Source organism: Hesperophylax consimilis, chromosome 19, assembly GCF_061612785.1.
Source record: "Hesperophylax consimilis isolate HC1 chromosome 19, BYU_Hcon_1.0, whole genome shotgun sequence".
NCBI lineage: Eukaryota > Metazoa > Arthropoda > Insecta > Trichoptera > Limnephilidae > Hesperophylax > Hesperophylax consimilis.
The window spans coordinates 32,406,085-32,431,373 of NC_142854.1; the positions used below are offsets into that span (position 1 = coordinate 32,406,085).

Consider the following 25,289-nt stretch of genomic DNA (forward strand, 5'->3'; position numbering starts at 1 on the left):
TGAGCGAGAATGTGACATTTTTAATATTCATTCCCAAATAAATATGGATAACTGGATCAGAAAGGCGAATACAGATTTAATACAGAATAGGTGGGTAGGTGCCTTTTTCAATGTGATTTTACTGAGCAGGAGTAGTAACAATGGTCACATGATTAAGGTTTTTCTCGAATATGAGTAAGAATGTGACGTTTTAAATCTCCATTTTCGGAACATGAATAGCTGCATTAGGTACATGAATAAGGTTTTTCTCCAGTATGTGTGCGTAAATGCACTGTTAAACTTGATTTGTTAAGACAGGAGTAGTTACACAAGGAACACGAATAAGGTTTTTCCCCAGTATGTGTGCGTAAATGCACTTTTAAACGTGATTTGTTTGAACAGGAGTAGTTACATAGGGAACACAAATAAGGTTTTTCCCCAGTGTGTTTACGTAAATGCACTGTTAAATGTGATTTGTTTGAACAGGAGTAGTTACATAGGAAACATGAATATGGTTTTTCTCCAGTATGTGTGCGTAAATGCACTGTTAAATTTGATTTTTTTAAACAGGAGTATTTACATAGGGAACAAGAATAAGGTTTTTCTCCAGTATGGATAAGAATGTGAGAATTTAAACTTTTCTTATCAATAAATGAATAGCTGCAGAAGGTACATGAATAAGGTTTTTCCCCAGTATGTGTGCGTAAATGGACTGTTAAACGTGATTTGTTTGAACAGGAGTAGTTACATAGGGAACACAAATAAGGTTTTTCCCCAGTGTGTGTACGTAAATGCACTGTTAAATGTGATTTGTGTGAACAGGAGTAGTTACATAGGGAACATGAATAAGGTTTTTCTCCAGTATGGATAAGAATGTGAGAATTTAAACTTTTCTTATCAATAAATGAATAGCTGCAGAAGGTACATGAATAAGGTTTTTCTCCAGTATGTGTACGTAAATGTACTTTTAAACGACATTTTTGTGAACAGGAGTAGTTACATAGGAAACATGAATAAGGTTTTTCTCCAGTATGTGTGCGTAAATGCACTGTTAAATTTGATTTTTTTAAACAGGAGTATTTACACAGGGAACATGAATAAGGTTTTTCTCTAGTATGGATAAGAATGTGAGAATTTAAACTTTTCTTATCAATAAATGAATAGCTGCAGAAGGTACATGAATAAGGTTTTAATCCAGTATGGGTGCGTAAGTGCTCTACCAAATGTGACGTGCGTGAGCAGGTGTAGTTACACTGGGAACATGAATGAGGTTTTTCTCTAGGGTTCATCTTCAGGCCCGTTATAATTTCTGGAAAAATGGCATATAAAGTTTAATACGTAGTTATTATAATGAAATAAAAAAAATGATTAAAGTGAATAAAGGCAAAAAAAAATGATTGTTCTGCTTTTTATATCGGAAAAATGGCCCGGAATGTCAACTTAAGAGTAAAAGAACATATACGATGTTTAAACAATAACGCCTTTTCAGAATTCGCGAATCATTTAATAGAATCTAATCATTCATTCGATAAAATCTCTGGAACTAAAATATTGCATAAAAATGGATCTGGAATTAGATTAAACAACTTAGAAGCCCTTGAAATAAAAAAAGCACTTAATAATAATTTAAATATAATAAATAACCAAATTAATTTATCTGATAGTCCCATATTAAATATATTCCGCCGCTGAAAGTGTTATTTCCTCCCCCCCCCTCCCTCCTCATCATCCTTAATAATTTGTCTCCACCTTTTCTATTTGCATCTCTTTCTATCTGTTTTGTATCTCTTTCACTAATTGTTTTCATTTACCTATATTTATATGTGCCTGTATCTAATTAGCTTTAGTTGATATTTAGCCCTGATGAAGCTTGGGACAAGCGAAACCCGGTTGGCTATCGTTATTAATTCAAAAATAAAGTGGTGTCTTACTAAGTGTATGTTTTTTCATACAAAAAACTCTTTTACCTGCAGGTCTTTCAGAGCGCTCTAAGCAATCTTTTTTAATATTCGGCAGGTCTATGTCTATCACTGTATAAGGTATTCCCACTCTGTCTTCTTTTCGGGGTCCTGATTCTGTCTTGATGGGTACAGTCTCCGCATTAATGCTACCTGGAATAAAAAAAACATCAACAATATATTTTTTATAAGATGTGTGTAGCGATGCTACTAGAATATTCGGGAACGTTTGCTCCTGCAAACGCATCGCAGCTAGAATTCTCTAATTACATTCGGCACAGCAGAGGCGGCTCTGGGGTTCCGGAAGTCTTATCTTATCTTGTCTTATCTCTAATTATTAACACATGTTACTTTAATATACATTTTATTAATGAATTTTGTTAACACCGATGCGGAGTTTCCCTATAATTTAAAAAATCTACAAAAATCTGTACCAAGATAATTGCATTGGATAGGTAGGTATAGAAGTGATGTGACTGATCTTGTTGATTCTAATACTTAAAAAAATGATAAAAAAGCACTCTAAAATTTCTCGTATATTAAATCAATCCTCCTTTCTTTACTTCTGCGAAATAAACAATTACACGGCTGTGAAAATGATCTATTTTCGAAACATATATTTTTTTGATGCTAAGCATTGCAAGTGAGCATAGTCCATCTTGACTCATTGTTTTCTCAAAAATGTTTTAAAACGTTTAAGAGTTAAAAACATATTTCACGTTTAACTGTAGTCACTGGGATCACGCAAATAAATTTTAGAACTTTTATTTTTACTGAAAATATTTCTAGAAAATCATTGGTCATAAGTGTAAGCATGGTGTAACTCATTACGTTGGTAAAACACTATTAACTCAGTTTTTAACTTTGAAGAATCAATTTCGTCAAAGTCATCGAATAAACTTATTTGTGCTGTTGGAAAACACTGAATAAATTCAGCAAAATTATCTTTATTAAATAAATTCGATAAAATGAGATGATCGCCATATTTAAACCTATTTTGTATTTCTACTAAAATAGTGTCACAAACCTGTATTGCCACTGAACAACTATTTCCATCAACGCGCCTTTTCTTACATTCGCCTTCTAGAGAACTAAATGAATCTGCAGGGTTGGAACTCAGTTCTGCTCGTATGTCCAAAATACGACGTCTAAATTCATCTGTTTTTGTATTAAAAGTGCACCAAAATTTCTTTTTTGCACTTGCTTTTATAAAATTTCGCAGTGAGGCATTATTTTATTGAAAAATGTTAACCAATAAATAAAAAACTCTTTTCTAGGTTATTTATCAAATTTTGTGCTTGACTTTAAGTATTTTGATGATTTCACTTTTCCAAAATTAAATTTAAAAATATTTGATGTATGCGTGAATAGTTATTTTTTATTTATTAAATTACATTAGATAGATGTATATAGCAAAAATGACAAATAATAATATAGCAATAACTGTATAAGTATATTAAAAATAAGTACTAGAGTAATTATGAATTAATGCATTTGGCATTAAAACACCACCTAGTTGGAGCTGCCTTTGGCAGACGACGTTTAACTGTTTCATCTAAACATTGCATTCGTTTTGGAGATATGAAAAAAAACGGAAAATCAAAAATAGAAAATGGTCTCAAAAAACACTTAAAAGTCCGTCGTTATGCTTTTTGTAAAATAAGATTTAATTGGTTTCGTATTAAAATATCGTTTAATGTCTCTATTTTTATGTTTTGTAACATAAACTAATTGCATATGCGGTTGGGGCCACCCAAGAGACTTTATTTGAATACGTTTATCATGATTCAACGAATTGTTCGCGATTTCTTTCAATATGATATCAACAGAATTCGACACTTAGAATTCGACACGTAGAAGTGCTCTATCTTACTCTAGGACACTCTAGGTCAGTCATACTCAACCTGCGGCCCGCCAAGCCATTTTGTGCGGCCCTCAATACATTTAATATCAGGAACATGATTTACAAAATCTGGCATTCTATATCACGTTAATTTGAGATTAATTACGACTTTGACGTAGAGACATTGAAATCCGAAGAGGATAGTCGTTGTGTCAACATCAGATCTGGTATAAGAGTGTTAGCACACACTAGATCTATCTCCAAAAACAAAGATTTGACAGACAAATATGCGCGCAAATAATTTTGCTCGTGGCGACACATAAATTTTTGACAGCTCCAAATTTAAATGGTTACCAGTGTTGCCAACGAAGGCGATTTATCGCCATCTAGGCTACTCAGAACGAGAATCGGCGACGAAAAAGTCTAAAAGGCGATAGGTCGCCTATTCAGAGACAAGTTATTTAAATCAGCCAAATCACAAATAATAATAAAAAAAAAACAAAACCTTCACCTTTTAAACAAAAATACACCGGTATTTGATACAATATATTTTGCGATCGGAAAAATGTGAGGAATTTTTCGAAATAAATGGAATTACGTAGCTACCCCCCCCCCCCCCCTATGGTAAATATTTTGTGGGGAGCACTCATTTTGTGGGGATTTATGCTTTACAGAAATTCTCTAACAACCTCCCCCCCATGGATTTCGAATAATAAAAGGGGGGATCAAGCTCACGTAGAATATTTGTGGGGAATATGTGGGCAGAATTTAAGTGAGTTCATTAGAATTACTGCAACTGAAATTAGGCTACTTAATGTTTAAAAAACGCGGACATTAGGCCAAGATCCGTTGGCAACACTGCTGGTTACTCAAATGGTTTTCCAAAAAAACGGGGGTAGTGGGTTTCATGATATTTTTTGTCATACCAGTATAGTGTTGCGGCCCGCGTAGCTTTACAAACATATGAATGTGGCCCGCAGAAGAAAAAGGTTGAGTATCATTGCTCTAGGTCATGTCCAAAAAAGCCGTTAGGGTTAAACGCAACGCTCGTTGTATTCTACGTGTTCACAGATGGCGTTAATTAATTAGTTTTGTTTAAATACGCTTTTGCAAGGTATTGCTTTACAATATTAAGACAAATCATTTGTTTGCGCCCGTATATACGCAATATGAATATGAATCAATAGTTTTGTTCGTTTAAAGACTTAATTCTTTCGAGAAAGGCACACAAATACAATATTTTACCGATGATTCAATCCAATATTGTATTTGTATGCCTTTCTCGATAGAATTGAGTTTTTATATGGACAAAACTATTTATTCATATTCATATTGCGTATATGAGGGCGCAAACAAATAATTTGTCTTAATACTGTAAAGCAATATCTTGCAAAAGCGTATTTAAACAAAATTAATTAATTAACGCCATCTGTGAACACGTAGAATACAACGAGCGTTGCGTTGAACCTTAAAAATATATTTTGGATGATATTAATAATTCACAATAGTGTTTACCTCCTTTGTCTTTAAAGCAAGGAGAAAGAAAGAATATCTTTTTCGATCAAAGTTTAAAGTAACCTATGCTTGGTACATACAGGAGCTTCTCATTTGGGCGCTAGATGACACTGAACCCGCTACGATTACGGATTACGAATCACCGCGAATATTTAAAGATCATTAATAATTGGGTAGTTTGATAATCTAACAATTCATAGACGACCCCCTTAGCCTACCACATACCTACCCCAAGGGGATAAAAATGCAAATTTTTCATCTGCAGCGCTTTTCCGTGTATTTGTGGGAGTAACTAATATTCCACTCCCTTCACTCCAGTTGGGAATGACACAGATCCACAGGGCTCCAAGATTATTGAGAAATTGGGACTGGTGAGTGGTGTGTGCAATTTTATTCAAATTTTTTTTTTTAATCTATATATTTAGATAATCTACCCAAATTTAACTACTAACTCTAAACTCAGTCCATTGTTTGTCAGTAGACTTAAAAATTAAACAATGAAAATAAAAAGTACCTATACGTTCATTTTATTGCCCCAGCAAATGCACTGATAAAAATTATAACTTTTGTTTTGAACCTCTGTTTTCTATTGTAACTGTACGAGACAATTTACCGTCCGTACAATAACTGTTTATACGTAGAAGGCTGGGTACACTTGTCAGTGCGTTTCAGTCTTGGTGGATGTAGTGGAGGCTTGTAGTGAAGTTAAGAGTCGAGTTCAGAAAGGAATTTATTTCCAAATCTGAGCTGACGAAAAGAATTTATTACTGGCAAAAACTGAATTTAATACTGAATAAAACACTTGAAAATATTTCTTGGGGACTTGGAGATGGTTCTTCAGGAGAGAGGATTCTCTTTCAGAGGTAGTTGTTGAACTGACTTTGTATGAAATTAGGTTCTCTATTTATAGAACAAATTCAAATGGGGCCCTCTCGGAGGAGATTTTCCCTCTTTAGTGAGGAGTAAATTGGTAAGGTATTTTTCCTCTCCGTAGATAGTTTGCTGAGAGGAAAGTAATATTTTGATGTGATAACTTCAACCAAGTCAGTTCAATTTACCAAAACCATCACCCTAAGTCTTGTTTATTTATTTTGTAATAAATTATACAAATTTTCATATTGGGTTTGAAGTTAGATATCTTCAGTTTGAACATTTCCCAAAGAGTAACAAATTTATTAAGGTGTGATTTTTTATGTTCTATGCTAGCATATAATCATTTCTTGATGTTGTAATTTATTCCTTGGTTATATTCTTGATTATTTTCCCGTAATTTGAATCTGATGTTTTCACAAATAGTCACGTTTGAATTTGTAATCATTGATTGATCAAATTCTCAACGGCATATGCTGTGCTGTGATTGGTTGGAGACGGCGGCCATCATGGAATTTTTTCTGGAGAATAGTGGAGGGGGGTCAACGTAAAAAATGGGTCGGTTTCCTAGCGGTGGTCATTTAGTTGGCTAGTGGCTCCGAGTGAGGTGGTGGATGGTTATTTTCAGATGTGTTTCAGGTTCTGCTGCTATATCACCATGTAATTATCTTGATTAACCCATTGGCCTCAAACGACTATTAAGGCTATTAGTTTTGTGGATTTTCAAAAATCCATAAAATCTTGGAATTTAGGGTTTTTGTGGGATATTTAACATTTTCATGAGAAAAATTGGGGATGTACAGTATTTTAATGCATTTTGATGTGCTGTGGAAACTTATTAGTTGGGTCAGTTCGTAGAATTCCGAAATTGTCATAATTGATGAAGTTTTGTACTTCTGAATTATATTCCAATTCAATTCAATTCCCTTTGGAAATAGGTACCGACTTAACTTTGAATTTTCTAGATCTAACTATAAATATCGTTGTCAGTAAATTAGATTATAATATCTATCGTAAACCTACATATACTGATACCATCATTCTCAACTCATCCAACCATCCTACATCCCATAAACATTCTGCTTTTCACTCCACGATACATCGATCGATTACCGCACCATTGAATAATAATATTATTTTCAAAGAATTATCTTTCACTAGCAGTTAAAAACCCGGTTCGCGGGTTTTTTACTGCTAGGCCCTGCGGGCGACACAACAACAGTTACATTTAATAGGTAGCTATTAGGTCATTCACAGAGAGAAGGTGAGTATATATTATTAAAACACGGAACAGGAAGGAGAACATGTTCAATTTAGGCATAATACGAATGACAGCTGTTGGAATAAATGAAATTTTACGTATGTGTTATGGAATATTTCATATGAAACACTATTATTCACTACATGTCTACAAATGATATTAACTGTTACTGTATCTAATAGAATCTGATCTCATAGGAAACTTGCAGTGCTTAATTGTTCGTTACAACCGTCAATGTCTTTAAGGTAAATCAATATCGTATAGTTTGTCACAACGATTTGAATTCGACCAATCAGAGGACCGAAACCGTCCAGACAGCGTAACGTGTAGGATCGCGTAATAATACTATCAGATTAAACAAATCGCTTTAAATACGGGTATGAGACTCACCTCGTTGACAATGATCTTCGATATATAAACTTATTTGTAATGATTGTACCGATTTTTATATAGGAACAAAGGTGCGGAACGTCAACATAAGAATAAAATAACATCTTAGAACTATTCACTATTTCGTTAAATCCTAATGGAATTGGAATTATATTAAATATTAATAAGCCTTAGAAATTAAAAAAGCTGTCAATTAATAATTTGTGAGTTTCAAAGACAACTAATTTCAGACCTATTTGCTAGTTATTAACTTGTATTATTTATTATCCTTTAAAAAAGTCTTGTCTCTATACCTCCTTAGTTTAAATCACATACTCCTTAGTTTAATTATTTTTTACACGCCGATTGATTAACCATTAATTATTAGTTTTTTTTCTATACAAACAACGGACATTATTTTTCTACTTTTTTAAAATCTTCTGGTTTATAGTACATATCAGTATTATATTTATATTAATTTTTTATATCCCTTAGTAAATTATTTTCCTGTTTTCAGTCTTACTGGTTTACAACAAACATGAATAATTGTATGCATATATACAAATGTACATACTTAAATTATATTTGAAACTTTGGTTTATTTACAATAGCAGGTGTTATTATTTGCATTTGACGTTAACCTTCGTATTAGCATTTGATTTATTTTGTATATAGTTATGTATGTTACACTAACATACATAAATTGACAATTTCCCCTGTAAAAGAATAATAGGGCGTTAATGAATAATAATAAATAATAACTCCAACATAATTAATAATCAAATAAATTTAACTGGTGGTAAAATATTTGATTTGTTCCGTTAACCTCCCCTGAAACTCTTTTGCTCTCCCCTTACCTACCTCTTCTATAAAATTTTGTATCCCTGTTTTCTATTTGAATCTCTTTCTGTCACCAATAAGATGTCTTCGTCACTATTAGTCTCTTTCTCTCGTTGTATTTTCTTATGAATATAAAATGTGTCTGTATGTAATTACAATGAGTTAGTATAATAGCCCTGATGAAGCTTAAGATAAGCGAAACCCGGTTGGCTATCGGTTATCAATTCAAAAGTGGTGTATTAAAAACTTTGTTTTTTCATTCAACTTTATCTGATAACCGAGAAGAAGTTTTGGAATGTTTTGTAATGAAATATGGCGAGAGTATAAAATATTCAAAATAATGATAACAAGCAGCTGTCCTGACTGAATCCATCTGAAAAACATCTTTGATTTACGTAATGCAACTTACTAGTTAGCTGAACACTCTTGACATACTGCAAACATTCCTTCTTCACATCTTGAAGGTCGATTTGTATATCTGTATACTCCATTTCACATGAGCTTTCTTCCTGCGACCATGGTTCGTTCTTAATAGAAACACTCTCTGTGTTGGAAAGATCCATGGTACTGCTGTGATACCGTCCTGTTATGTGATGGTAATTGTTCTCAGCTGAAAATAAATAAAGCCTGTTACAAAACGTTTCTACACAAAAATGTGGTATAATATATACATTAAAATAAAACCAAAGTTGACAGAGACTGAGACTTGGCTCCAGCAACGCGTGGCAGGGTACAGGTACCATATAACATAACATGTAAGTTCCAATATTTTCATTTAATTTTAATAGTGATATTGCTATATTATTTGTTTAAACGTATTGATTTTAGCTGACGGTCTAAAAAACAAAGTTGTAAAAACAATAGAAGTTTAACTTCAAATAAACTTATATCATAAGATAGATGCAAGCTTAACAAACTTTAGGTATCTAAACTGCGTTGAAACTTAAATGCGACATAACAAGATTTTACAAGCTAATTAAACATTTCAACTATAAGAATAAAATAAACAATACTTCCATTGCCCCTGTCAATGAAATTACTATTTTTGACAATATTTCACGAATCCAAATTACAATCCACTCCAATTCCATGGAAAATGTTGAACCAAAATTTCTTAGATATATTTTTTAGGTCTATTGAAATCATGAATTAAGAGATGAAAGAATTAATTAAAAGATAGAAGACCCGTTAACGACTTGATTTTCATATTATAAACACTTGTTTATGGTATTATAGACAGCACCGGTTTGCCAAGACTAGTTGCATTGCATGAACTGACTGTGAATAACTCGTTCCAAAATTCTATTTGATAATGATCAAGTATACGTCATTTGGCTACTCGCTTTTACCTAGCGTGCATACAGTTGGTAATGCTTATGAGAAGTACTAGATGTGTAATCGCAATATTTGCGATTGCAGAAAATGTGATCTTCAGAAAGTATCGTTAAAAGATGCACTTTCCGTAAAATTAAATCATTCTCGAGTATTAAGCCAAAATGAGTGCAGAACTGTCAGTTGGAATTTGGATTGGTGTAGTTTTACGTGGGTCAAAACAGTTTTTCATATTAGAAGTACATAATATTAGTATGGCAAATGTGTCCCTAAGGTTAAAGAAAACAAAAATGATTTAATAATTTAAGGGTGAAAAAATAAAACGCAAATAGTGACGTCTATTTTGATATTGGGTGTAAATGCGAGACAAAATGTGACATTATTATGACTTTTACTAAATGGAATCCGGTACACTATTTAACCCAGGTTTAAGATTAAATGAACTTACAAATCGCGTGGTTTTATTGTGTGACAGCGGCCGTAAGTCAACAATGAACAAACTCGTGTCCTTTAACCCGTCACGACACGTGTTTATCTGTTTGGTGTTGGGTAGCTCAATATATTATAATAAGAATGCTGTAAAAATTGATCAAGCAATATATTCTTTCAATAAACAATCACCAATTAAGGAATTTAGGTGTTACTTATTCAATATAACTAGAACCTACTTACGTAAAGGTGAAGTGCGGCTGTCACTTTCAAACGTTGAAGAAACGTCACTAAAGAAGTAGAAGTACTTCAACTATTAAAACTTTGCTTGAAATGTGTTGGTTATTGAAATAATCACAAGCAACATAAATTTAACACCATATAAATAATAATATCTGGCGACAAGAAACAACGACAGAGACCACGAATATTGACTGACTGACGCATAAACATAAATATACCACTCTCTAGATCGACATCTTCGGGCTTATTGTATCGAACAGAATTATACAGTACTTAACCACAGATATACAAGCAGTACTTAAAGTGCGGAAAAGAGCAGTAGACAAGGTAGAAAAAACTCAAGGTCATCTAAAAATAAGGTGCAACCATAGACAATAAAATTGCTCTCGGCCTATTCCATTCATTCACTAGCCCAAAAAACTATTTTAAAAATAAAAATGTCCTTGAAGCAGAAAAATGTCGAAATGTTTTCCAAGGGCAAGGTTCATCTGACTAAGAAAATAAACTTTTACAGTGTATTTCCTTCAGATGAAACTTGTTAATCTGAGAAGAAGAAACCCAAAATGACAAGAAATTTGCGAAAACACTGAAGAAAATTTCCAAAACATGATTGTCCGACAGTACGACGATGAATTCCGACATTTTTCTAACTATTTTGAACTAATGGTTACATGTATAAAAATCTTTAATTTCACCAAAACAATAAGATAATACAGGATAACACTAATCAATAACATGAATAAGTTGGTCGATATAATAAATAACATTTATACGTTGTGGAGGAAGACATATGCCAAGTATGAAGCATTGTTTAACAAAAACCGAACGAATAACCTAAAAACTGTCAATTCACTTTAAACTTGAACTTACGTAGGTAGCTTGAATATATAATTGAAACTCGCTAGCACTAAACTGGCTTATTTTGTATTTTTTATCACGAACAACTTTAACACGCAATATTTTCGACGCGAAATGATAGTATTTCGGCAGCAAATGACAACCCGCGTGTATAAATAAACCACTCTCGTTTTGTGCAATCCTTCTGCTCTAACCAATGACATCTGAGCTTTTAGCCACACTTTTCTTTTTCTATAAGAATAATGAAATCGGCGTGGCCTTTTTGAAATGAGTTTCAAGGCTAAAGCTTAGTTAAATGCCCCTGCGCATAAATAAACCACTCGCTAGTTAGCTAGCCTTTTGTAGGGAGAAATTTTGTCCACTATATAACCATAGATCTGCCGATGACGTCATCATGGCCATTAAGACAAGGTAAAGGAACCAATAAAAAATGGCAATATGACGATCGTATTGTGCCATTCATCAGCCTAAAACATTATTTTAAAAATAAATGTTAACAGATTCTCTAATGACGAAAAATTACGTGACTTGAATTCGCAGAACGACCAAATTGAAGACGTGCGCCCGCATATGTTCTCCGTAATTTTACACGCAGATGGAGGCGGTAGTTCGTATTATTAGACTTAAATATTTAGTGGTATAGAATGGCCAGCAACCGATTTAAAAAAAAAAATAGAAAGCCAACCTAGGGATACACCCATTATAGACCCTCATAAAGTCATAAATCTGATATCGGAAAATGTTAAGCCAGCGACCCAAGGGCAATAAAACCCTTCGCCCAAGACTAGGCTATATTGCAATCATTTGAAGGTCGTATTTTAAAAATGTAATTTTCAAATATTTAACAATAATTATAAATCTCTACAAATACCTAAGAGTAATTGTAAATTTAGGTTAAGAATTTAATTTTCAACGAGATATCAATTAAGTGTATGTATGCATAATATTAAGATACCTAATATATATTAAAATTTTAGAACTTTAAGTTAATCGGAAGACTAGATTCAGCCAGCCAGCGCCATCTAGCTATGAGAGTGGCGACGCCAGCGCCATGGACCCGAACAACGTACCAAAGTGGTGGAAAGCGGAACCACTATAGTTTAGCACCCCAGAACAGGCGTGCGACGGTCGCCGGATCGCGCGGCTGAAGACAGATTTTTCAACAACCAACAGCATTTTTCAACACTTGGAGCGGTCGCCGAGGCTCTTCCCGTAACCCCGCGAAATTCCGCCCAGGAAGCCAGAGTGGTCGCTAGACTTCCTCCCAGGAAGCTGCCCTCTCAGGACTCTCTGCCTGCCGACTCCGCCCTTCGGAGCCTTTACCCAGGCTGAACTGATTCCGCCCTTCGGAACCAGCCGAAGTTGCCGCTTGTGTTATCAGTGATAAGTGCGAACGTGGAGTCCACGAATCCAGAATCATCGTAAAGGAAAGTGCCTGAACAATTTTGGTATATTTAGTTAGTAACGCGACCCAACTTTTAAAGACATTGAATGAACAATAATTTAGGATTAAGCAACGGACAATTAATTTTAAGAAGAATTAAGAATAGTATTAAGCCTAGATTTAAACTAATCTTTAACTTTATACACTTTTTTTTAATAAATGTTTAATTTTGTTTGTAACTAAGTAACCTATTTTTTTTACTCGTTCCTCATTTTCTTTTACATTCATAGTGTTAATATTAAACTCCCTTGAGTATAGTTTTTTTTTTTTTATATATATATTAACTCCACACAGGAGGCCCTGAAGAAAATAATTTCCCTCAGGGCCTATGTCATCTTTGGGGATGCTGTGTGGAGGGTCTTTTTGTGGAGAGGAAGGAGTGAACATGGGTCTTGAAGAGTCCCATGTTGTAGGAGGGAGGAAACACAGAGGCCGGCAGTTCGTTCCACAGCCGAGCTGTTGAACTTAAGAACGAATCGTAGAAGCGACCCGTTCTCAAGTGGAAAATGTCAACCGTGTATAAATGTTGGGCGCGAGTTTGGCGTGTATCCCGACTATGCACCGGTGCCGAAGGGATCAATGACGCTAGTTCCTCAGAGCATCTTCCATTGTAATACCGATAGAACAAGGACAGCATACCTACCTGACGCCTGTGCTCTAAATATTGCAGTCCGCTTGTTAAGATTGGGGAATCTATCAAACGGACCGCCCGTTTTTGCACAGAGTCAAGGGTTTTTTTCAGGTATTTAGGGGCTCCGGACCAGAGATGGCTGCCAAATTCGACAGTAGGGCGCACTTGCGATTTGTACAGGTTCAGCAGTTGTGTATTATTAAAGTATCTGCGGGGCCCCGTACAGTACGCCCAGCTTCTGAGAGGCCAACTTTACTCTGACTTCGATGGAGCCCCCGTACCTGAGCTGGTCACTTATAGTTATACCAAGCATATCAATGGAAGGCCTGTTCGGAAGGTTGCTTCCGTTGAAGGAGACTAGATTATCATTTGGATCCCTTTTAGACGTAATCAGACAGGATTGGGTCTTTGAAACATTAAATTCGACGAGATTATTTTTACCCCAGGAGGAATTACTCTCGAGATAACCGTCCATTCTCTGCTTCAAAGCCCTCCGAGCCGTTGGAGTTTGTGTGCCCTTTGGGGGCTTGTCAAACAAAAAGCTATCATGAACTGTCCGCGTAACAATGAATCGGTGCACATGTCAAAAGGTCATTGATGTGCAACAATAACAAAGTCGGAGACAGAACCGATCCCTGTGGGACGCCAGCATTTATGGATTGCGAGGAAGAGGTGAAACCGTCAGCAACCGCCTGAATCGACCTATCCCTTAAAAAGTCAGCAATCCACGTACACAGGGATGCGGGAAATCCGTAAGAAGGCAATTTGTTGACAAGTCCTCGGTGCGAGACCCGGTCAAATGCCTTGGATATGTCTAGTGCGACCGTTTGGGTCTCACCGTGACGTTCCAGGCACTGCCCCCAAACATGCGTCACATACGCGAGAAGATCACCGCACGAGCGGTTCCGCCGGAATCCGTATTGACGGTCGTTGATAATTTTGTTCTTCTCGAGGTATGTGAGCAGTTTGTCGTTGATCACACGTTCCATCACTTTGGACAGAACTGATGTGATCGCTATGGGGCGGTAGTTGGCCGGGTTGGAGCGGTCACCTTTCTTGGGAATAGGGTGAATGACCGTTTTTTTCCAACCAGAGGGCACAGTGCCACACTTCAGGGACATTTTGAAAAGCTTTGTCAAAACTGGAACTATTTCCGCAGCACACCTCTGCAATACCAGGGCAGGTTTTCCATCAGGTCCACTAGCTTTGTTAACATCGAGCCCCGTATAACGTGGAGTACATCCCGATGTCGGATCCTCAGCTTTTTCATAAAGAAGCCGCAGTGAGGAACCGACGGCGGAACAGCACCTTCGTCATCGAGGGTCGAGTTTTCCGCAAACATTTTCCCTAATAAGTTAGCCTTTTCGGTGGCGGTGTTTTCTAGTGAGCCGTCAGGTCTGGTAAGAGGTGGCAAACTGGGTTTGCAAAAATTCCGACCTATTGAGCCCGCAAGCGACCAGAATGCTCTGCTGCCATGCGGGCAGGCAGCCAGCTTTTTGCTGATCTGCAGGTCGTGTTCGAATTTTGACCTATTAATGATTCTCTTGCATTTCTTTGCCGATTTGTTGTATGCTGATCTGCTTTCGGACGTTCGAGATGTGTTGTATGCTCGGTAAGCCGCGTTTTTTCGTCGAACTGCTTCGGAGCATTGTCGACTGAACCACGGCTACAAAATAATAAATAATTTACAAAGTAATGTTTAATAATCATTAATGTTAACTAAAATAACTTTTCACTTCTATTAATTTTTTTAATATTCCTCTTCTATACAAGCTGGCGCTTGTGTTTAGAAAAGTAGTGAGCATCAAGATGATGAATATTTAGTGTTTGTAATTATGATTTAAGAATTTAAAATTAATAATTAATTAAAAAGATAGTTTCATCATTTAGGTATTTTTAGGTTGAACTTCTCTTTAATTGCTTTTAGGAGGTGTTTATCGTTTTCAATTTTTCTGATATTTTTGGGTAGGCTGTTGACGTTTTTTTTCCATAGATATATGTAATGATGTTGAGCAAAAGTGGTGTTATATTTTTGTGTTGATAAAATATGTTTTTGACGAGTACGACTTTCAGTTAAAAAGCTGTGATTTTGTTTTTTTTTTTATTTGAATTATAATGTTTATTTGGACAAGATTATTATATTTGAATACTTTAAAATTGTTCAAAAATTAGGTGTTGATGTATAAGAAGTTATGAAGTTGGTTTTATGATAGTGTAAGAAATGATTGTCGAAGGACCTTGGATGATTGAGCAATGACCACTGTACATAAGACAATATTTGTTGTATGTATAAAGGAAGGACTCACCATTAGGAAATGGCACTCGCTTCTTCTTGTCTTTTCTCCTCACAACAATGTCACTTAACACGAAGCGGATTGCACCATATCGGATGATAATTAGGTAATAAGATAAGGGAGATGAAATCTCGCGCGGATGCGGTTTTATTGTGATCGGTTCGGGTTATTGCAACATACTGACTGATTACCAAAGGGCACATAAATTAGCAGGAATGGAAAGGAAGGTAGGACAAAGGACAACAATACTATCTCAGTACAGTGGTCGCAGGTATGTTTTTAAAACCCTGAATGTAATGACACCAAAACAATTATACGCAAAAGATATACTAATTTACGCATTCAAAAACCAGGACAACTTTACACAGACAAACTCAGACAGACTCACAAGATCCACATTACAACACATGTTACATCAACCTACAACTAAAACAACTTTTGGACAAAGAAAATGCAGTATTATTCTATAAAATTATTTAATGTCCTCCCTTTTGAAATAAAAAACATTAAATAAATAACTGACTTCAAAATAAACATTAAGAAATTGATTATGGATAAGGGAAGGAAGAATATAGATATAATTTTGCAACCCAACAAAGACTAAAGCTCGTATTATGTTTTATTTTTTCTCTAAATATTGTTTTTTAATTTTCTATGTAGTATTTTAACATATGTACTTATACTATTTCAAACATATAACCATGTACAATGTGACCTTAGAACGGGGTACCCCAGTAAGGACACATTATCTTATATAAAAAATTGTTAAATAAAAAAAAAAAAAAATAAAAAAAAATATATATATATATTGTATGTGTGTATGTGTGCATGAGATGTATGTATAAATTAATGTCTATTGCGCAGGTATGTGTTGGATAATCTCTCGGTTTTTTCAATATTATTTTTCTAATAAGACGTTGTACAATTTCAACAGGGAGTAGATTTGTTTTGTATGCAGCTTCCCATCTGATTACAGCGTATTGGAGATTTGATTGTAATAGCTTGGAAGACTGATGTTAGAATTTTCAATGAGAAAAAAATTTCGAATTTTCAAAAATATATAAATTACTTTCGTTATTTTGTTGACGGTTTGGTTGATTTGATCTTTCCAGTTTTTGTCTATTATTATTCCTACATATTTAATTTTATTTGAAATTATCAATGTGGAACAGTTTATTGTACAGTTTATTTAAATTGTCATTTATAATTATTTCAAAATTATCTGGAACGTCATTTGATTTTATTGCAAATAGTATAACGTGAGTTTTTTCGCTGTTTATAGATAGTTAGTTTATTTCAAACCAGTGTTATGAGTATTTATGTCTTCTGTTGCTTTTAGTTTTACTAATTCCCATGCTTTAAATTATTTATATAAAAAACAATATGACTTTCATAAGATGGAGGAAGAATAATATAGGTACTCTCGGTTGACAGTTGACATACACAAGTATCAAGTGCATAGTCACTTTGATGGGCATATTCTATTATATTCCTATTCCAATTATAAACGACAATTACGGCAACGGCCTGTTTTTACCTCTTATCTCTATTATAAACGGGCCTTAACGCTCTGCTCAGACTGCAATTACATGGAATATAAAAACTTATATTAGATAATACAGCAAAAGAATGAAGGCAACTTAATATTCAGGTGATAATTAATACAGAGCTGGCAATAGTAAGAAATTACTAAATTATAAAAAAACGAACCATAATAGCGCGCGTTTTGCGTCATTTAAAAGCGCAAATTTTTTACAAAATTAGTAATATTTTTAACAATACTACGGTAACATGGAAATGAGAAACCCAATATAGCAAACGAATAAATAAAAAACATACATTCCCGTACTACTCGATCGTAATATCTTTAGAACAAACAAAGAACTTTATGAATAATGTTTTTAACCATTTAAAATGGCAACACTGCAGATTTTTTAATGAACTCGTTTTTTGATCTTTTCGCTTAGTATCTATGGATAAAATTCCACAGAATGAGCCCGTCATTTTTGTTGGTTATGTTATTTTTAGGTCAATTTGTTTACCTCGAACAAAAACAATCACTCCTTCTCTTAAGTTATCCTTCAAATTTTTCAAACTTGTTATGAATTTGAAGTAAAATAGAACAAAAAGATTCTTACATAACATCATGGATCTTACCACCATCAAGTTAGAACCAGGAAGAAGTGCGGAAGCGAGTGTTCCTGTGATACATACGGATATAGACTATCCTTTTATCAAACAAGAATGTCCGGAATTCATTTCCGAGAAGAATGCAGGTATTTAAAATTATTTTTTTTTACGTACAAAAAAATCCGAGTTTTCCGAGTGTTCTTAGATGCATCGATTATGCCTATACCCACATACGCTGTTATGCAGGGTTATCTATTTTAACCTTACAGGGTTATATTTTTTTTTTGAGATATCTGACACCTTACGAGAGCGCCCCTTTCTATGCATACGGAAGAAATATAATAACCCCCCGGTCGTACAATGCTGTGAGGGGATCTGGGTAGATAAGATTGGACTTCTGTAATTCGGACCTTGGAGAGGCCTGAATTTAATGCAAATTTATACTTTCGATTGTATTTTACGGTGAATGTTTTTCTCTTACCAGGTGAAGTGAGTTCAACGGAGCCTTCAAATCTAGAAGAGGGAGTCACCATCAAAGCAACTGAATTTTTTTATAGTCGTATTGATATCGGAGTCCCTGATATTAAAAATGATCGCCTTGAGCCCTCCGTAAGAATTCACCAAACGACGGGTGAGCCAAATTTCCTTAAAACGTTTGTTTATAACTCGTATATATAGGGGCGAATGTACCTACCTACCTACTGAAGAGTACCTACTGCTGTATCAGTAAAATGTGATTTTTTAAGAAGGTGATTGGTGATTACCCAGAAAACCCTTTTAACTTATGGACAAAAGTTACTTATCGATGGAAAGTATATGAAATACTCTATAAGATGTTTTCCTGGTGCCGAAACCTCTATCCTTATCAAACATGGTGTGTCAGCATGTTATTCGGCAACTTGAATTTTGCGAATTTAATTTGTAACATGACGAAGTGAGGACATGAGAACTGAGTACGAGTCTTCATGTTTGTCTTTCGGTTACTCGAATACATTTTGAGATGATACATTTTTTTACTCACAAAACCAAAAGAAATCATAACATCAATGGCAGTCCCACCTCTTGAATCACCGGTTTCAAACCAGCTAGTGCTGTTAGTACTGTCAGTTAGTACTCTGGCAGAGCGACGCGTTCAATTGTCCCCCTCGTATTATTTTTTTTCATTATTCCTCAGTGTTTAGTATTGAAACAGTTTTTAGAATTACCTACCATTTTTTCCTTACTATCCATCTCCTTCCCTAAAAACAGACCTACCCACATTGGACATTTGAACATTTATGTTTTGCACTAATTGTCGCAAATACGAGTCGAATTCGTGTCGTTCAACAAGAAGGTGCCACCTTGGTTTTGTCGTCGTATCATATGTGCAAATATCAAAATAAATTCGTTTTTCGTTCGTCTCATTGTGGAGGAAAATTCACCAGTGCAAGTGCATTCGAGAGCCCGTATTTTTGCCCGGATTCATGGGAGTTCAGGTAGGCTGTTTTCCTTCTTCCGCTTTCCCGTGATATTCAGAACCAATTGAATGAGCTTTTAATTATCGTTTTTTTACAGTTCACTCAAAGTGTAATAGAACACGCTACACTCAGTTTCAAGTTTGTTAGTTGAAGATTTGAAAAAAAAATATACTGTAAAATTCGTGAGAACAATTATTACGGCGTGCTTTGTACTTGCATCTTCTTTTCACTATATTTTCTCGCTTTCGCAAATATAAATCTTCTTCAATATTTATATTTAAATATAAATATTGAAGAAGATTTGATATCTTAAATTTCCGATAATTCTTTCGATTTCTTTGAAATTTAGACACAACGTTGCATTCGAATACGTGTGTGTTGTTATATACCTATATTACATAGATGTCACCTGCGATAGGTAAAAACATGCTTTTTTGAAAAACATTGCCATCTGCTGAACAAAAATTTGTTTTTTTTAAAGCGCCATATTTTGGATGTAAAAGCAACACGCTCTATTGTTCCTCTGTCTGCACATTTAAACTGAGCCGAAACAACGCGTGGCGGGGTACAGCTGGTTAAATAAATGTAATCCTCGTGTTCCGTGTTATTTTAAAATTCGAGTTGAAGTTGGTACTAAATTCGGAGGAAAACCATTTTCGTATTCCGAATATAACGATAATTTATTTTGGTCTGTGGGTGTGAACTCACACGCAGCTGCAGCAGAACTCTGAAGTTAAAACTGTCTCGTGTTTCGAATATAAAATTAATTCTTGTTGCAGATTTTGCTAAATTGGCAGAAAAACCTTTTTCGTGTTCCGAGTGCAATAGTATTTAAGCTTGTAACTTTCCAATTTGCTCTTCTTAAAACCAATCTTGTGTTTCGAACGCAATTGTGAAAAATTCGACTTACGTTCAGTTACTTATCTGCTGATTGCTATTCGGAGGAAATAGTTATAAAATTCTATTTGATAACCAAAACCTCTGCCAATGATTACCCCAAGTAATTCGCTTGGGTTCATGGAGCAAGGATTGTCCAAGTCAAGACCAAGACAAACAGAATGAATCTTCCCAACATCCTGAACCGGGAGAGAGGCCGGTTGAGGGAGACCGTCTGACCTCTCCAGCCGGACTCACTCGTCCAATCGCCTTGCACCGCAATGGGATTCATATGTCCGATATACCGATTCCTACCCTCCCTCCACTCTTCACATGGAAGCTGACAATGACACTGTCCAGTACTCTCTAAATGCATGAACAGGCGTTAGTAAAAGGATAATCATCCAGACTTTTTAAGCCGTCCCGTATGAATTGCAATATTAGGGAACAGGACTTAACTCTGATTCAATAAACTCGCAATCGTTTTGAATGTTAGTGCCATTTTCCTATGATATAAAATTTGAACCAAAAATCATTTGAATTGTTAGTTCTTAAGTGTTTGCGCTTTTCCATTTTAAAGAAAGCGTTATTAACTTTCTACCTAGATAACGGTGTTCTTCAAAAGTTAAATTTCTGATCGTTCTCTAATTTAAAAAAAAAAAATGTATATATTATAAAGATTTTTTTTCATTTTCTTGTTTTTTGAAAGGTATGGATTCTGAGGCAAAACGAGCTAAACACGCCAAGTTTATGCGCAAATTTCGCAAACAGCATTGTGAAAAACAGACAAAAAAAGAAAGAGCAAAAGTAAAAGAAACTGAAGGAGAAGCCAGCAAACGTCGGGCTTTTATGAAAGACATGGATCCTGAAGCCAAACGGGCAAAACACGCCGAGTACATGCGCAAATATCGCGAAAAACAAATAAAAAGGGAAAGAAAAAGAAAAGAAGAAACCGCAGAAGAAGCCAGTAGACGTCGGGCTTTACAAGCTCAAAAAAAGCGAGACTTTCGACAATTACAGCAACAACAAGAAAATGAAGAAGAAACCACCCAACGTCGGGCTTTACAGGCTCAACAGATGCGTAACTTTCGAAAATTGCAGCAACAACAAGAAACGGAAGAAGAAGCCAATCGACGTCGGGCTTTACACGCTCAACAGATGCGCGACTTTCGACAAATGCATCAACAACAAGAAACTGAGGAAAAGGCCAGTCAACGTTGAGCTTTACACGCTCAACATATGCGAGACTTTCGACAAATGCAACAACAACAAGAAACTGAGGAAGAAGCCCGCCAACGTCGGGCTTTATACGCTCAGCAAAAGCGAGACATTCGACAACGTTCTCTAAAATTCCAATCTATTAATCACAAACCCTTCAGTAGACATAGCCAACTGTCGCCCAATGAACGTTGAACGTCAAGATTGAGGGTGAAATTGAGGAATTTAGTCATTCGTTAATAATGATTTATTTTGGAAATAATTTAACAACGTCATGTGATACTTAAAATTCATTATTAGGGATGTCCGAAAATTGTTAGTGGTCTGCTTTTTTAAGAGAATTCCTAATTGGTATATTTAGGTATAAACTATCGCTATCTACATATACTTATAAACTTCTCTGGTGATAATTTAGACGTTATTTGTTTGTTATAAAACAAAGCTATTTAAATTTGATGACATTATTTTGGAACAAAGGATGCCTTAGCATAAGGTTCTAGTAAGTGTCAGCCCTTTAGTAGTTGATATTGCATATGAACCGGTCCTGAAAAATAACTTCAAATGTTCCTTAATTTATACTGTTTATTTAATTTAATTTTAGTACATAAACCAGTCACGATGCCAAAAACTTACATAGGTACATGAATATTTAAGGAGTGATATTAATTAAATATTAAATTTAACAACATTAATGAGCAAAGTGAAAATTTGCCCAAATGTAATTTACAAGCAAGACATGGGTAAAAGGTTGAATAAACAAACAAGAAATTTAATATTGGCACCTGTGCTGATGACTCACATAATTGTTTTTATAATAAAGGGCTTTGTCAGATTATCAGCTTTTTATCATAATGAATGGTAGAACTTTCGTGTTTGTTTTTTCTTTATATTTATGATTATTTCTTTAGGTTCGCGGTAAAGGAGTATTAGAGTGGTAAGCTTTAATATGGAAAATGTCTTTTTTTCCTTTTGTGTATTTTCTTGGTGCGGCTTTAATGTTAATTTGGAGTAAAATATTTGATAAAATATCAGCTGATGCATGCATACTTTTGCGTAGAAGCAATATGTCAGAATGTTTACGTCTAGCTGTTAGAGAGTGTATTTTACAGTGTGAATTCTAATCATTATTCGTTCCAAACTGATAATGGATAAGTAATTTCAAGAGTTCATTTTATTTGTATGCGTTCGATCCTATGATTATTGATTATGTATTGAGAGACCAGATAGTGAATGCGTATTCCAAAATACTTCGCACAAATGATTTACATTTCTTTAAAGTTATTTTTTGATTTTTACAGATAATTCTAATATTATTTACGATGCACTTTTAAAAATATATCTACCATAAGTTATTAACACTTTACAATTATGGTTCGATAGTAACCTACTCACACAATAATTATAACAATGCAAAAAAGAATGTCTCATTCTCTTTTCAGAAAATACCTAAACAGAACGTTTTTTTAGTATAATCCACGATGAAAAATGAGACAAAGTAAACTCTTAAACATCTGGGTGTGAACATTAGTCAAAACTTAAAGTAGAACAGCTACATTACAGAGAAGCGAATAAGGAAATTTTTTAACATTTACACTAAACCATCTATATTTTATTACTCAGATGTTGGGTAGAATCGAAATAAAACGGTGATGTCAATTTAAACATTTATTTACACGTGTTCATTTACGTGTATTATACAAGTTAATAGTATATGAAAAACCCCTCTCTGCAATTATTCCAAGAAGCTAATTTGTTTGAAATAAGAAAAATAACTGTTTACAATGTTTAATATATATATTTGCTCGAAATACCCTTTTTACAAAAAATGTAAACCGATTTAGTAATAGGTTAAATGTTTTTAAAGTTCCACTGTCTAATACCAGACTTGCGCAAAGACATGCGTATTTTATAACACCAAAAATGTATAATGCTCTCTATAAGACTACAGAAATTGAATGTAAAAATAAATCCTCTTACAAAAAATATAAAAATGTAATTAAGTCTTGGATAAATACCATTGATACAAACATTTACTTGCCGTTACATCTGACTTGCTGAAAATATAAAATATAAATATCCCATTGAAAATATAAACTATAATTACTTGATGAAAAATCTAAATTTATTAAAACTCTCAGATCGAAGAATTATATCCGACTTAATATTTATGTTCAAAATTGTAAATGGTAGTATAGACAGTCCTGATTTAATTAACCTCATTGAATTTCATATACCCACGAGAGCTACTCGTTCTAAAATTTTGTTTAAATGCAACAATATCAGGACTGAGTATTCCAAACACTCGCTTGTACCTAGGTTGCATGAAGTTAGTAATAGATACGCAGATGTGGCAGATCTATTTAAGGCGAATATAAACGCCAAACATATTTGGGTTTCTACCACTTCCAACAGAATATAAAATGTGCACATTTTTTGTTAATTATCTGCACGAGACAAGTAATTGCAGTAGCCGCGTACTATGTACCTGCTATACGTAGGAAGCGCCCGACCAGGCCTCCCCGTTCGCCAAGGCTTCCGTATACCTACTAATACCTTTTTAACTGGTGGACGATTACTATCAATCTTATTTTGACAACAGCGGCAGAGCTATGGCTGCCGGATGGACTCAAACTGTGGGGATATTAGTGATTAATAAAATAATTAATATTTTTTAATTTTTAATAACTGTATATTTTTTATTAATTTTTATTATTTGTATGCATTATTAATACATACAAAATATTTGTTAATAATACGTTACATTGAAATGTCACTTACATATATTATTTAAAAAAAAATTTAATAAACTTTTATCAAATTTATGTTGCTAATATATTTTTTAAATTCAATTTACAAATAATTTTTGAAGAACAATCAAATTACCAAACAAATATCCAGTATTAGAAATTATCAAGGAACAATTCTTAAGTTCTTTTTTCTAAAAATAGTGCATGAGTATATAATTCTACATGCATGTTAATTGTAGCAACTACTAAATATATAATCTAATATCAACTTGTGATAGTACTCCCTCTCTAATCACGATAATTTGTCAAATAGGGAGGTATTATTACCACTAATTAGAACATATTAGATTTACATGTATTTAAAAAAATTACTTATACCTGCTTTTATTATAATGTAAAAAAATTGGAAAAACAAAAAATACTTTTACTGTGAATTTATATAGCATATTCATAAACCTAAAATTTCTCAAATGATATAACATTCTCAATATCAATAGAGTTGAAATCAGGAACAATTGTTGATGACACATCGTCTGTAATTATGCCATTTTGTAACTCCATTGATGATGATTGCGTTAAAGGCGTAATTTCTACAACATCACACGGATCTGGTATTTTTTCTGAATATGTTAATTTACGCTTTGTTGGAGGTTGAGAGAGTGTTTTTTTTAGTTTGTCATTGATTGCATCGACTATAAAAGGAGGATTCCTAATTGGCATATTCCTGTTATTTCTTGGATCAATAATTTCAGGAAGTAAGCAATGTAAATAAAATCGGATCAATTTGGGTTCCATTTTTATTTTCCAGAAATCGTCGTCTGTATAAATATATTCAGTTTTTAAAGGATATTTCCGTCCACTCCATACAACAAATAAACAGACATTTTTTTCCGTAATGCGAAGTTGCCCTTGAACCTGAAAATACCAATCATGATTTGTATTTATGCTCATACTTCCATCTTTGTTTGTCGTCCAAAAAGTAACTTTCTTCTCTT

The 25,289-nt window shown here is 34.2% G+C and overlaps 2 protein-coding genes across 2 annotated transcripts; one reads left to right on the forward strand and one right to left on the reverse strand.

Moving 5' to 3' along the window:
- Positions 1-224: 224 nt before the first annotated feature.
- LOC149415158 (uncharacterized) lies at positions 225-9,198 on the reverse strand. The gene is made up of 3 exons (XM_089643020.1): positions 9,045-9,198; positions 1,947-2,090; positions 225-1,288 (listed from the first exon to the last, which is right to left on the reverse strand). Exons 1-3 carry the CDS (start codon positions 9,196-9,198, stop codon positions 225-227), a joined length of 1,362 nt encoding a protein of 453 aa, XP_089499146.1.
- Positions 9,199-18,027: 8,829 nt separating this feature from the next.
- LOC149415159 (uncharacterized) lies at positions 18,028-21,617 on the forward strand. Its single transcript, XM_089643101.1, has 3 exons — positions 18,028-18,142; positions 18,481-18,627; positions 21,039-21,617. The coding sequence occupies exon 3, from the start codon at positions 21,041-21,043 to the stop codon at positions 21,548-21,550; it is 510 nt and encodes a 169-aa protein (XP_089499227.1). The 5' UTR covers positions 18,028-18,142; positions 18,481-18,627; positions 21,039-21,040; the 3' UTR covers positions 21,551-21,617.
- Positions 21,618-25,289: the final 3,672 nt, after the last annotated feature.

Bases quoted from the DNA above. Each gene is read 5' to 3' on its own strand.
- LOC149415158 (XM_089643020.1), bottom strand. From the start codon at position 9,198: ATGGATCTTTCCAACACAGAGAGTGTTTCTATTAAGAACGAACCATGG. The intron at 2,091-9,044 runs GTAAGTTGCATT...TTTTTATTCCAG, and splicing joins CAAGAGTGTTCAGCTAACTA to GTAGCATTAATGCGGAGACT. The intron at 1,289-1,946 runs GTAAAAGAGTTT...CCATTTTTCCAG, and splicing joins GCGCTCTGAAAGACCTGCAG to AAATTATAACGGGCCTGAAG.
- LOC149415159 (XM_089643101.1), top strand. From the start codon at position 21,041: ATGGATTCTGAGGCAAAACGAGCTAAACACGCCAAGTTTATGCGCAAA.